This window comes from Sorex fumeus, unplaced genomic scaffold (genome assembly GCF_029834395.1).
Source record: "Sorex fumeus unplaced genomic scaffold, SorFum_2.1 ptg000030l, whole genome shotgun sequence".
Lineage (NCBI taxonomy): Eukaryota > Metazoa > Chordata > Mammalia > Eulipotyphla > Soricidae > Sorex > Sorex fumeus.
In genome coordinates, this window is record NW_026606087.1 from 4056315 (window position 1) to 4070452 (window position 14138).

At 35.9% G+C, this 14138-nt stretch overlaps 1 protein-coding gene across 4 annotated transcripts in view; it reads right to left on the minus strand.

The window, feature by feature from the left end:
* The window catches only part of FAR1 (fatty acyl-CoA reductase 1), a 66231-nt gene that overhangs the window by 4784 nt on the left and 47309 nt on the right, over positions 1-14138 (minus strand). For 3 of the 4 annotated variants that reach the window (XM_056116225.1, XM_056116222.1, XM_056116226.1), the window contains 2 exons: positions 13001-13172; positions 3051-3180 (listed from right to left, as the gene is read on the minus strand). In XM_056116225.1, coding sequence (XP_055972200.1) covers positions 3051-3180; positions 13001-13172 — 302 coding nt within the window. Of the gene's footprint in view, positions 1-3050; positions 3181-12554; positions 12727-13000; positions 13173-14138 lie in introns of all 4 variants that reach the window. The other variant, XM_056116223.1, reaches the window with a different exon arrangement.

The window sequence follows — 14138 nt, forward strand, 5'->3', positions numbered from 1 at the left end:
AACCCTTCACCGGACCATTCCAGTGACCGCTCCCAGGTGGTGGAGATGGTATGGCCCACTTCAGTAAACACCAATTATCAGAAGCCACAATCATTTTTTTTTTAAATTAGTTTCAAAAGTCTTACATTTTATATGAGGAATAATTCTGAGCTATTACATTCATTCAATAACATGATTCTGAAAACACTGTGCCTTATAAACAAAATTCATTTTTTTCCCCTTAAATTTTCATTAGTGAAATACCATGAGGTACAGTTGTAGACTTACAAATTTTTGTGCTTGGGTTTCAGTTATACAATGATCGAATACCCATCCCTCTACCAGTGCCCATTCTCCACCACCACCAGTCCCGGTATCCCTCCCACCCCCCGCCCCCCCATCCCACCCTACCACTGTGGCAGGGCATTCCCTTTTGTTATCTCTCTCCTTTTGCCTGCTGTGGTTTGCAAAAGAGACATTGAGTGGCAATCTTGTTCGGACTATAGTCTACTCTCATCATGCTTTTCCCATCCTGAGAGGAACCTCCCAATACCCTTTATTTGGTGCTCCCTTCTCTATCTGAGCTGCCTTTTCCCCTAGCATGTGCGGTTGTCCTCAAAGCCATGGAGTAATCCTCCTGGTACTTATCTCAGCTATTCTTGGGTTAGTCTCCTATTTTGTTACTTTATGTTCCCCAGATGAATGCAATCTTTCTATGTCTATCCCTTTCTTTCTGACTCATTTCACTTTGCATGATACTTTCCATGTAGTACTACTTGTATGTAAATTTCATGACTTCATCCTTTCTGACAGCTACATAGTATTCCATTGTGTAGATGTACCAAAGAGAAGCCACAATCTTTTAGTTTGAGATTATCTACAGTACCCTGGTAAATTACAACAGCTTTAAAGACTGTGCAAAGACAGCTGACTATAAAGCTTTGGTCCCCCTAAGTGGTCTTCTATAGTATTTCTAAACAAAGGTAAGAACTGAAAATTTGTATCTTCAGTGTCAAAATTAAAAAATAAACCCACTACACACGTTGGTAGAGAGAAAAACAGCATACTTGGGAACTTAAGTCATGCAGAAATAATACAATACTCTAAATCTGCACAGCTGAGGAGAGTGTTCACAATTAAAGCACACACACACACACACACACACACACACACATACACACAAAGCAAGCAATACCACAAAAAGAGTATCACTGACAAGCTAGTATCATATTATAGAAAAAAGGGTGAAACATAGGGCAGGTCAGATAAAAATAGAGTTTGTAAATGTAATCTTGGAAGAAATGCCAAACCAAAGCAACTCCCAGGCACACCAGTCTTTGGGCTAAAAACTGGCGCCCTCCAAGAGGGAGTGGGACCAAGTTCCTGCCCTGCTAAAAGTCCCAGCAGCTGCACCTACACCCCAGTCTTCTGCATATAAAAGAGCTCAGTTTCACACTAAAAAGAGCCAGGCTGATGAAACTCCTAGGTATACCAGTCTTTGGGTTGAAAACTCTGGGCCGTCTCGGGAGAAGGGCAGGTCCCATATCCATATAAAGGACCCAGCATCAAGGCTTCAAGACTAATACCAAGGGACATCAAGCCAAAGAATCATCCAGTTCTAAAGCTCCTGGGGTGTGTGATCATGCAACACCTCCAAATTCTACAAAACTAACAGTCCAGTAGGAAGGAGCACAGTAAGTTATATGGGAAAGCAGCATAGAAGCCCATTAAGTGCAGTAAACAAAAACAATTAACACAGAAGGCTATAGCAACAATGATCTTAGAAATGCCTCAGACAATTCTTTAGGAACACCACAGTGAGATAAAACAACTTTCTTTTATTGAACTTTTTTTTTTCCTTTTTGGGTCACACCCGGCAATGCTCTGGGTTTACTCCTGGCTTTGCACTTAGGAATTACTCCTGGCAATGCTCGGGGGACCGTATGGGATACTGGGAATCTAACCTGGGTTGGCCGCGTGTAAGGCAAATGCCCTACCCGCTGTGCTATCGCTCCAGGCCCATTATTGAACTATTTTTTGATAAATCCATTTAAACACCTTTAAAGATGCTTAAGTAAAGTTAGGGGGAAAGAAAGAAAACAGTTCACTACAAATAGTTTCCCTATGGAATAATATTCTGGTATTCTGGATATACTTTATACTTCAAGCAGAAAGAAAATGATCCTAAAGAGGTCTGAGACCACAGAACCACGGTGAATACTTAAGATAAATCTAAAACTGAACAAAATAATCTAAGAACTAAAGTCATGTATAATTCTTTAATGTATAATGTTCTACATTATATTTGTTCTTCAAGTCCTCATTCTCCCTTGAACATGTATCTTGCTTGCTTGTCTCTAGGTTTCTTTGCTTATTTTCACTCTGGAGAAACCTGTGTTCTCTCTTGAACACACTTCCCCTCTTTCTCTATTCTCACATCTTTCTAAGCATGTTTTATTCAATAAAAATTATCTTCTTCACTAAGAAAATAAAATTAAAATAAATATATAACTATACTGCCAGTTTGGATAGCAATCACTGTTAAAATTACCTCAAAGGTCCTAAATATTAAAGGAAGAGGTTCTATAGATAATGCTTCATTTAAGCTTTTAAAAAAGCACCTATAGTGACCTCAAAAAGAACAGTTTGTTTAAAACAAAGAGCAAAATGTAGAACATAAAAAGAGATGTAAAACTATTTCTGATAGCTTTTTCTCAAAACACAACATATGTATGGGGGAAGACAGTGGGAATGAATGAATAAAAAGGTTAAAGTTCTCTTTGAGTCTGGTATTAGAGGAAAGAAAGAAATCAACTTTTCAATGACACTGAAAATATTTCTGCCACTCTCAAACACATAATTTTTTTTTACATTATAAATTCTAAAAGCGACTTCATTTTACCACCAATAATCATGACTGGTGCTTTGATGAGATTATATACTGAATAAAAGTTGCACAAAGCAAATACTTCAAAGACTCCTGGTGGCATACTCACTCTACACCCACTAAATATTCTCTAAATATTCTTCAGTCTACTACTTATTTACTAAATGAAACAGAAAATACTCGCCTTTTTATCTTCAGGATTTAGTTGATTCATTAACATATTGACATTGTCAGTATTCCAGACCCAAGAATTATTTGTGAAATACTCAAGAAGCATCATAGCTTTGTGAAGACGGGTTATTGTTTTCATCATCCTGTATTACAAGAAAAATCAACAGATCTGTATTTTGCAGACAAGAAAAAAGTCATCACTACCCAGAGTACCAGTTTCTATATGGAGGCATTAACAGTAAAATCTTAATATGTAATTCAACAAGAGTACCAAACCAGGATAAGAATATTTCTGCATCTTATATCAAAAATGGGGAGAAAATTTTGATACAGCAGTAAATGAGTTTAGTGCTGCCTAGGGAAAGGACTGCTGATAAAATAATTTGCAAAGGAAATACAATACTTTAAGATAAAAATTTTAATGTGTGGGAACTAAAAAGAAATATTCTCAAGTAGTATTCCCTTACTCTTTTTTTCAGCTTCATTTATTAAGATTTTTCTATGTAGTGTTACATTATCTCAACATCGTAAAGTCATATATACAGAAATATTCATTTTAATTTAATGAACTCTCTACCATATATATACATATACATACATATGCATATATATATATATACACATATAGAATGATTTTCTCTCTTATGCTGACAGGTACCACCGTTGATTGTCTGGATGTGCCATGAAATCAATGACTCAGGCTGAAGGCTTTCTGAAATAGAAATTCAACATATTTGCTCACCTCACCAAATCTTCCACATTCTTACAGAAATAGGGAAGTTAAGTAATTATTTCTTTTTAAAATGTTAGACCTCAATTTTAAAATCTATCATTTTATAAGTCATGAGTCACTATAAGTCATTGATCTCAAAACACTACCCATCCCCCAAGCAGTAACATCTATGCAATGATAATTACCTAAGTAGGAAAAAGTGTTTCTGAAACAAAATTAACCCAAAATTTCTAACTCTGATAAAAGAAAAATATTTTACAGAGAAATACTTTAGAAGGATCCTATTTATATTCCCACAATAAGAATCAGCATTACAAGGCACTTTAGAAAAATCCAAAGTTAGACCTTTACACATAATAAAAATGAGAGAAAATGAGAACATTGGAAGTTGAGCAGTGTGGGTGAGGGGTAATCAAAATAATAACATCAGCTAAACAATTTGAAGGCATTTTATATATTTAGAAGCACTTAATTCAAAATGAGAGAAAGAAAACATATCTATGAAAGCTGTAATTCATGCACAAAAATAAAGTTGTTTTAAAATAAAACCTTCATTAAATACCAAAAAAAATTTTTGGGAATCAAACACTATATATTCAGCAGGAAAATTCATCTAGATAGAAAGCATGGGGGGGGGGAGGCAGGAGGGACAACAAAAAGATAAGAGATTTGTCATTAAAAATCAATATCCACTGTAACACCCAGAAGTACACTTGAATGCACAAATAGTTGATCAACATAAGCAACATGTCTTACTAAAATTTTTCTGCCTAACTCCTTTTTACACTAACAATTTTCAAGTAGTCTTATCTTCTAATTTATTCAAGTGACAATCCTAAAACCAATAAAAAATTCAGTCGTTCAAAAATAATACACCAAAATATTGGAGTGGTAAAGACAATTTCAAAGGCTATGTTTAATTGTAAAGCTCACAAATTATTTATTAAGCGACAAGTTACTGGACTGAGTACTGTGGGATAAAAAGAAACTTAAACATTTGCACTATCACTCTGGTTAAACATATCCCCCCAAAGCAGATGACAGTGATTATACTGTCAACTATGTTCTAAATAATTATTATATATTCTAAAAACCTGCAAAAGAACACAATCCTTTAGAGTAAAGCAAGATCTTCGGGGACGGGGGAGGGGCGGGGGGCCAAGGAAGGGGGAGGAGCCACCAAGGCCACACCCAGCGGTGCTCAGTAGGCAATATGGTCCTTGGGACAAAACCCAGAGCTGCAAGTGTTGTGCCACTTGAGCCAATCTTTATGATCACGTGAAATGATCTGGTGAAAGTAGTCTCAGCTTCACTCCTACAGATAGTTTAGGTCAGATGATTCTTTGTTGGAGTAGCATTGTAGGGTACACTCTAAAGACTCCTGGTGGCATAATCACTCTACACCCACTAGCATCTCTCTCCCAGGTTTGACAAGGAATATTCAAATGTTATTAAATGTCCATTACATGGGACAAAATCATCCTTCATGAAAATCACACATATAAAGAAGTGCAAATTAATGGGGCTGGGGAAATAGTTCGGTAACCAGTGTCATGTGCCAAGGACATAAGTTCAAACCTTGGCACCACAAGACATCCAATTACTACCTCGGACAGCCCTAAATGTGGGCGTGGCCCTGGTGGCCACAGAATACTACCAGGGTAGACACAGCACCACTGAGCTGAAACATCAAACCATCGTAGCCTAGCTGACTGAGTATTGCTTGGAGTGTCCCCTGAGCACTGCTTGAAAGGCCCCCAAATTTACCCCTCACTTGGGGCTGGAGCCATAGCACAGTGGGTAGGGAGTTTGCCTTGCATGGGGCCGATCTAGGTTCGATTCCCAGCATCCCATATGGTCCCCTGAGCACCACCAGGAGTAATTCCTGAGTAAAGAACCAGGAGTAACCCCTATGCATCACTAGGTGTGACACAAAAAAAGCAAAAAAACAAACAAACAAACAAAAAACAACACACCAAAAAAACAAAATTCACCCCTCACCAAAAGGGCAAGTTCAAAGAGGTCACAACTAAGCTAAAATTAAATATTTAGGGGTGGGGACATTTAAAAAATCTTGGTTTTTGGGGAGGAGGATTATACCTGTACCTAGCAGTTATTAACGTACCCAGGGGCTATTATACCTGGCACAATGATTGGGGAGAGGACTACTTCCAGCTTGGTACTCAGTGAACCACTCTGTGTCAGGGGTTAGACCTGGGGCTTCCATATGCAAAGCATATATTGTAGTTCTTAAACCATCTCCCTAGCACTCAAAAATACCACTTTAAACAAATTATTTCTTAGTCATCGTAAATTACAAAGTTGTTCAGCCATACAATTTTACAACACCTATCCCCTTCACCAGTGTCAAATTCCCAAGACCAATACCCTCACCCCATTTGCCTCTCTCCAGTCAGTCTTCTTCTATGACTCTTTATATATATATACATATATATATATATAAACTTTTATACACATACAGAGAGACACCCATATGCTTTTATACTGGTTTACAGTATTGTTACTGATAGGTTTCATACATAACATGTTACCATGTTTCCTACTCGGAATACCAGTTCTCATGTTCTTTGTTTCCATTTTCTCTGGGTATTTGTAATTTCACCTTTATGTTTCTTTATATCCCACATCTGAGAGATCATTCTAGATCACTCTTTCTCTAACTTCACTCAGCATGATACTTTCTAGATCCCTACATGGAACAACTAATTACATGACTTTATCTTTTCTTATGACTGAGTAATATTCCACTGTGTTTATGTACCTTAGTTTCAGCCACTGATTAGCTGATTGAATTGGGCATGAACTCCACCTTACGTTGTTTTTTTATTTTTTATAATTTTATTTATTGAATCACCGTGAGAGTAGTTACAAAGCTTTTGGTTTTAAGTCTTGGTCATACAATGAAACACCCATACCTTCATCAATTCTCATTCTCCATCACCAAAAACCCCATTATAGCCCCATTCCACACCCTCCCCCTACCTGTGGGGCAGATGATTTCCACCTTACTCTCTCTCTCTACTTTGATCACATTCAATATTTTGACACCAGACCCACCATTATTATTTGGGATTTTACCCAAACACTCAGATCTGCTGAAAAGACAACAGTAGACAGATTTTGACTATTGTGGATAATACTGAAAAAAACATAGGAGTGCAAATGCCTTCTTCATTTCTTTATTTTGTTTTAGGACCCTTGGGATATATTCCAAGAAGTGGTGTTGCTGGGTCAAATGGAAGCTCAATTTCTACATTTTTAAAGAATGTCCATATTGTTTTCTAGAAAGTCTGGACTAGTCGACATTCCCACCAGCAGTGAATGTGAGTCCTTTTCTCCCTGCATCCATACAAGCACTGGTTATTCTTTTTTTTTTTTTTTGATGCATCTCTGTGGTGTGAGATGACATCTCATTATTGTTTTGATTTGCATCTCCCTGATGATTAGTGGCAGAGCATTACTTCATGTGCCTTTTGTATTTCTTCTCAAAAATGACACTTTTTACAATGACAAAATATCTGCTAAATTTCAAGTTAGAGTAATTTAACTTAACTATTTTGCTATTAACATGTGTATGTTTCAGGGATACAATTTCATATTTAATCACAGAAAACTTGTACCTATATAAAATGCTATCATGCATGCCTAGTCTCCAGTTACTATTAAGTAGCAACACATGATGCATGTTTTTAAAAAATGTTGTCAAGAGAACTGAAGATATTGGTGTTGAAACATTGTATTCCTGAAACCCAAGCATAAATAACTTAGCAATTTCAGTGACTAAATATATATATATATTGCTTGTATGAAATTTTAAAATTATTCAAGATATACAGCAAGTCAGATTTTTTTGTCTGATATTCAGAATGTAAATGAATAAAATGGACATTATCATGACATGACTAATACTGGTTTGATGTAGATGAAAGCATTTCTCAATACAAGTCCAATAACTTTCTCAGTAAACAGCTGAACAAGTTAAAACAGTATATAATATTTAGTTTTACTTTGCACTTAATAGTTGTAAAATTGCCAAAATAATTTCTCTCTTGCTGATGACACTCTTAGTTCACAAAGGACAATAATCTATTTGATACTTAGAAAGTCCTGAAAAGTATAAAATTCAGGTCAGATTGTTTATTTGATGCTTCCAATTTGGAGCAGATTTTAATTTCTAAAGATGACAATATTATTTTTCATCTTACATGCTCACCTACAAATTCATATTGACTATCTTTTACATCAAAAGGTGAGGATAATTATGATCAAGAGAATAAACTGAAAGTGACACTGCTGACTTTCAAGGTTGAGATTTAGAAAAGGTGATAGAGCTTTTAAGACTTGTTCACTGGCAAAAGGGAATGCCCTGCCACAAAGGCAGGGTGGGATGTGGGGTTGGGGAGTGGGAGGGATACTGAGATCAGTGGTGGTGGAGAATGGGCACCAGTGGAGGGATGGGTACTTGATCACTGTAAAACTGAAACCCAAGCACAAAAATTTGTAAGTCTACAACTGTACCTCATGGTGTTTCACTAATAAAAATTAAAAAAAAAAAAAGACTTGTTCACTGGAATACTCACCCTTGAAGCCTTCAGTTGCCATGTATTCTGTCCAACTCCCCTGAGGCTGCCATTCTGTTAGGAAGCCCAAACTAGTCCATGTGAAGAGACCACATGGAAAGGTTCTGAAACTACACAACAGAGAAATATGCTGGGCCATCCCAGCTGTTCCAGTACCCTCCTTTCCATTATCATTTCCCTTGAGGGTAGTTGCTCTAGTCCCCATCTGACTTCAGCCACCTGAAAGATCTGGAGTCAAAACCATCTAGCCAGTCTTCTATAATCTCTGACCCATAGAAATTTTGAGACATAACAGTGGTATTGCTCGAGCTCGAGCGGGCCCAGTAACGTCTCCATTGGAGACTTTGTTGTTACTGTGTCTGGCCCTCTCGAACAGTGGTATTATTCTAAGATAATAAATAAGTTTCAGACTATTTGCCATGCTGCACAAATAATGTGAGCAGATCTTAGTATGGGAAGTGAGGGGTTGGGAATAAATTTCTAAAGCATGTAATACTGGCTTTGGTATTACAGGTGATATAATCTGGAAAGCACTTCAAGGGAATACTGGTAAAACTTTGAAGGACCAATGCTAGCCAAAAGGAATGCACCAGAAACCTAAAAGGGGGCTTTAAGACAACTATTAATGAGAGCTTAAAATGAGAAAAATATTGCTGGAAGGTAAACAGTACTCTCTAGCAATAGTATGTGCTAACAGTTATTTAGTCAAGAAACTTTCCTCAAAGAGAATAAAGATATCCTTAAAAGCAAAGGATTTAAGGGGACAGAGGGATAGTACAAGTAGGGTGCTTGCCTTGCATGTAGCAGTCCTGGGTTTGATCCCCAGTACCACATATGGTCCCCAGAGCACCACCAGGAATGATCCCTCAGCAAGGACCCAGGAGTAAGCCTTGAGCACAGCTGAGTGTGGAGCCCTTTCCTTCCTCCCAAACTAAACAAAAACTTCAGTGGAATTTTAAGAAAAAGAATGGCAACTAAGAATTCCTTAAGAACTTCTTTCTAGAGGCTAGTACAGTGGGCAGGGCACATGCCTTGCATGAAGCAGATCTGGGTTCAATCCCTGAATACAGGATCAAGAGTACACCCTGGGCACAGCTAAGAGTTACAAAAACTAAAACAAAAACCACCCCCAGAACCCCCATAGTCAAAAAATAACAAGATAAAAATTCCTTCAAATCCAGAATATGGATGTAAGATTCTTTTTAACACCACAAAAATATCTTAAGTAGTATCCCAGAAACCTTTCAGAAAAACAAAAGGCTCTCTCCAAATCTTATAAATCTATCTCACTGAACCCACTGTTTAAGAGTCAGGACAGGAAGTTTAAGGATCTAACACTTAAGGGTATTGTCACATAGCAGTTTCATAAGGAATCCCAAGATACAGAAGAGCATGTTTCAAAGAGACCTTTTGTGTATGGCTCTGGTCTAATGTAGTGTAGTCGAAAAACAAATACATGGGAAATCCAGTTTTATAAGAAATTTTATCAGTTAACTGTTCAAGTGACAGAGACAGAAAGGTGCCAAACTCACCTATCTGGGTAAAATTTTAGTGAAATACTTATGCCTATTCATTTATATTTTGTGTACTGTTACAAAGTTTAGTGGTTGAAAGGTGGTGGGATTTATGTTTAACAGGTAAGCGGAGTATCACGACAAAAATGGATAGCGTGCAAAGCTTACAATATTAATAATCTCTGTAATAAAGTTGTAATATATTTAATATATAAATATTATAATATATTTCGTATATAAATAGAATATATAAGTAGTACTGATATTTATAATATCTTGTAAACTTTCTTTACATGGGAAGTTTGCAAATTTTTGCTTTGGGGTCTCCCAAATTTATGGACAGGAATTGGAGTAAGCAGACTACTCAATTGCAAACACAGGTTATTTTTTATAAATAGGATGGCTCGGAAAGCAAAGTCAAGGGTATCAGAGAAGAGTCAAAAAAAGCTCTAAGAAACCATCAACACGTAAACAACTTTAATTCACAACTGTTATGGACGAATGATCGCCCCGCCTGCCTGTATACATCCCTAGCTCTCCTACCAAGATAGTCTAAAGTATTTTAAAGTTCTTTTCCTATGCTGCTCTGCCATTTATACTGATTATGAGACCAGCAGATAAACTGATACTTTAGTTATCAAATTTTCAGATAAATACTTGAACTACACACCTGGACAATCATTTCTAAAAAGCCTCATCCACAATTGTATAGGATTTAGCTAATCAAATACCGGACTCAGCTGAAGTCAAGAGATCTAGGGAGATGAGGGATATGAAGGAAGAGTCTATTTTCCATGAAAGGGGAATACAAATAGCTGTGACCAGAAGTTAAAGAATATGTGACTATAGTGTGCATTTTTAAAAATGACTCAAGAATATCTTTCTTCCCACGTACAGCATTATTTTGATTCTATTTACTTTCCTTGAATCTTAAAGGACTTGTGACTCAATGTGGCTGAAAGAATGAGGTAGTAGTAGGCTGCATGACTTCCAGAGGTAGGTCATTGACCTTATAAATAGTTCAGTTACCTATCACTATTTTTTGGAAGAGACCATTGGTTCTCCTTCATATAAGAACTCATACTCATACCTTTGTGATCTCTATATGAAAGATAATGATACTAGCTATTCCACGACAGGCCCCTCTTTCAGCTCCATCTGACCACATACACACAGGAAATCTCCAAGCTAAAATTGTCCTCAAATACCTAGTCCTGAGCTAAGAAAGAAATTAGAAGGAATAAAAATGTTTCTATTTTAAGTGACTAAATTTCAGATCATATGGAGCAACATCCTTTATAAACTTTGGTTATTCATACACTTTGAAAGTTTTACTAAGCTCCTTTACTGTAAGGTACTTTGATATATTTAATCTGCTCCTTTTTCTTAGCCTAGTTTTGCTGTGGGCTGTAGTGATAGCACAATGGGTAGGGCGTTTGACTTGTATGCAGCTGACACGGGTTTGATTCCTCTGTCCCTCTTGGAGAGTCCGGCAAGCACCCCGTGGCGTATTCGATATGCCAAAAACAGTAACAAGTCTCACAATGGAGATGTTACTGGTACCCACTCAAGCAAATCGATGAACAAAGGGAGGACAGTGCTACAGTGACAGGACAGTTTTTCTGTATCCTATTTTACAACATCTTTATTAACATCAAGTAAGGACTGGCATAACCTATAAATTCACCTACTTTTGGTCACAAAAGAATGCTGCCAATGACAAGTATTGTGCTTTATAGATAACTCTAGAAAAACTTGAAAATAGTTTATATAAATTTTGGATCTTTTATTCAATTATTTCTTTGCCTATCCTAAAGTTGCTCAATTGAACACTTTTCACATATTACCATATCTAACAGAAAAAAAATAATCAAATGAATTTACAGAAAATCTCTACATGTAACTCAGACACTGATACACTATAACTGAAAAATACTTTTTTATTTTTTTTGAGCAGTTGATGGAAGTTCTACAGTATCTTCTTTTTACATTGACACTCAAATCCTAAACTCTCCACTCAAAAGGCTCTATATTGAATATCAATGTATTTTTAAAATATGTTATAGTAACATTTTTAGTTTACTTGTAAATGTGGTGAAAAAGGACTTCAAGTTTGTAGGAATTCAATAAAAAAAGAAAAGGAAGAAGAAAGAAAGACTATAAAAATATAAATTTCATTTCTTATTAACTTTGTTTTAAAAACTATGACATTCTCAACTTGGGAAATTAGTCAAAAAACTGAAATTATCATATTATAAGCTGAATGGGCAGCTGAGACATTTCAAGTAATTTTCTAAACGTATCCTATGTTTTTGTATATAAAACTGCGCAATCCACACAAAGAAAACATTTTACCCTTTTCCCCTATAAAACTAAGTTTTTATGGGAGACAGAAGGACTCTATTTCAGCTTATAATAACAATGACAAACTTGACGTTGGACATTTCTTATACCATGGGATTTTGGAGGATCAATGGTCCAGTAAAATGATATTCATAGTCTCCCCAAATATTCCCAATTTCTAAGAAATGCCCCAACGTCCTGATTGTGATTGTGATTAATCAGGTTAGTAATTCTAAAGGTAAAGCTCATGCTAGCGACTTTTTGTCTCTCCAGCAAGCTTCCACCACCTTACCAATACAGAGTGTATTCACTGCTATTCTTCTTACCACGGTTTCTGACCTGTCAACCTTAGTGCAAGATCGAGCAATAATGCAGGTACTGTATGTCTGACACCCTTCCAATAATGAAGCGATAAGTTGTTGGTACAGAGCTTAATATTGGGGCGCCTTAATACTTGATTTAAAGGATTCATCTTGAAGTAATGAATTAGATAATATCCTGTAGGAAAAATAAGTGTCAAAGCATTTTGAATGTTATTTGTTATTCAGAAAAAATACCTAAACTTAAACCTAGAAATCAGTACATGATAATAAGGTATCATCCAAGAGTAACTTACAACACTACCTTTGCTTTTCTGATAAAGTCTTCCATTCACAAAAGGCCATAAGCCTTATCATAAGCAAAACAAATACAAAGTTAATATGCATTTTAGTGTAAGCATGGGTTGTTTAACAGTCAGAGGAACAGATAAGACAGAGCTAGTCACCATTACCTTGGGCTTCTTCCAGTCATCCTGAGGTAGGTATCATACAGGAGTGCTGGGGCCTTATGGCTTACAGCAATCCAGTAATGATATAAAAGGTGATTGGAGGTTAGATTTACATTGGGCCGTCTGAAGGCCTGTTCGAGAGGATTCCTCTTGAAAGTGGAAATTACATGATATTCTGAGGAAGAGAAGTTGTGTAACAGCTTTGATAATAACCATGTAATGAAGTTTTGAAAAAAAAGTCATGTTTTTTACAAAGCAAAATAATTTACCAAAGATGTCAGAGTGCTCTTATTTGAAAAACTACTCTCTAAAGTAGCTAAGAGAATGTGGGCATTAAGACTGCTGAACTCAAGTGGTTTCAGAACTGCCACTATTTGTGGATTTTAATTAGATGAATGAATTTTGGCTAAAAGTCACTTATAAATCCTTTTAATATTTTACCTATGTCAGTTTACAATGTCACTTTCTCTATTTCACCTCTCATGATAGCTTCTTTCTTTCTGTTCCTCTTTCCAGATTCCTATTACTGTACTTACTTAAAAAAGAAAAGGAAGATCATCATCCTTTGCTTATGAATAATTAAGTTGATCAAAGTAACACACATCAACAAGCTTAAAACAACCCAAAATTAACTTCTGCTGTAATTTAGGTTATGCAATGTCAACACAATCAAATCTATTATCATCTATGTTAATACTTTAATGGAAATGTGTATTGAGATAATTCACTAAAAGTTAATGCTCAATTTGAATTTTATTAAACTTAGAAACAATAAAAAATTTACAAAAAAAGCTAATTTAAGTGCTTTAAAATTCGTAAAACAAGATCATTATTATAAAATTAAAATACCATCTGGATTTTCTCTGATATGTTCTTATAGTTAATCATCATATTTGAATTTAAAATGCCACAAAAAGTCCCAAGGACAAATGACATTAAAATTCAAAGCTGTCACAAGGGTAACAAAAATTGCTTAATTAGAGGTAAAATAAGACCTCTTATTAAATCAATGCCATGTGTGTATTTTGCTTAAAATCTGAAGCATAAACCAGTAAATTAAAAATAATTGCACAATAGTACCTTCAGTTAGACCATTTTTATTTTAAAACAAATAACATGGCATTCAGATTACCTGCTATGA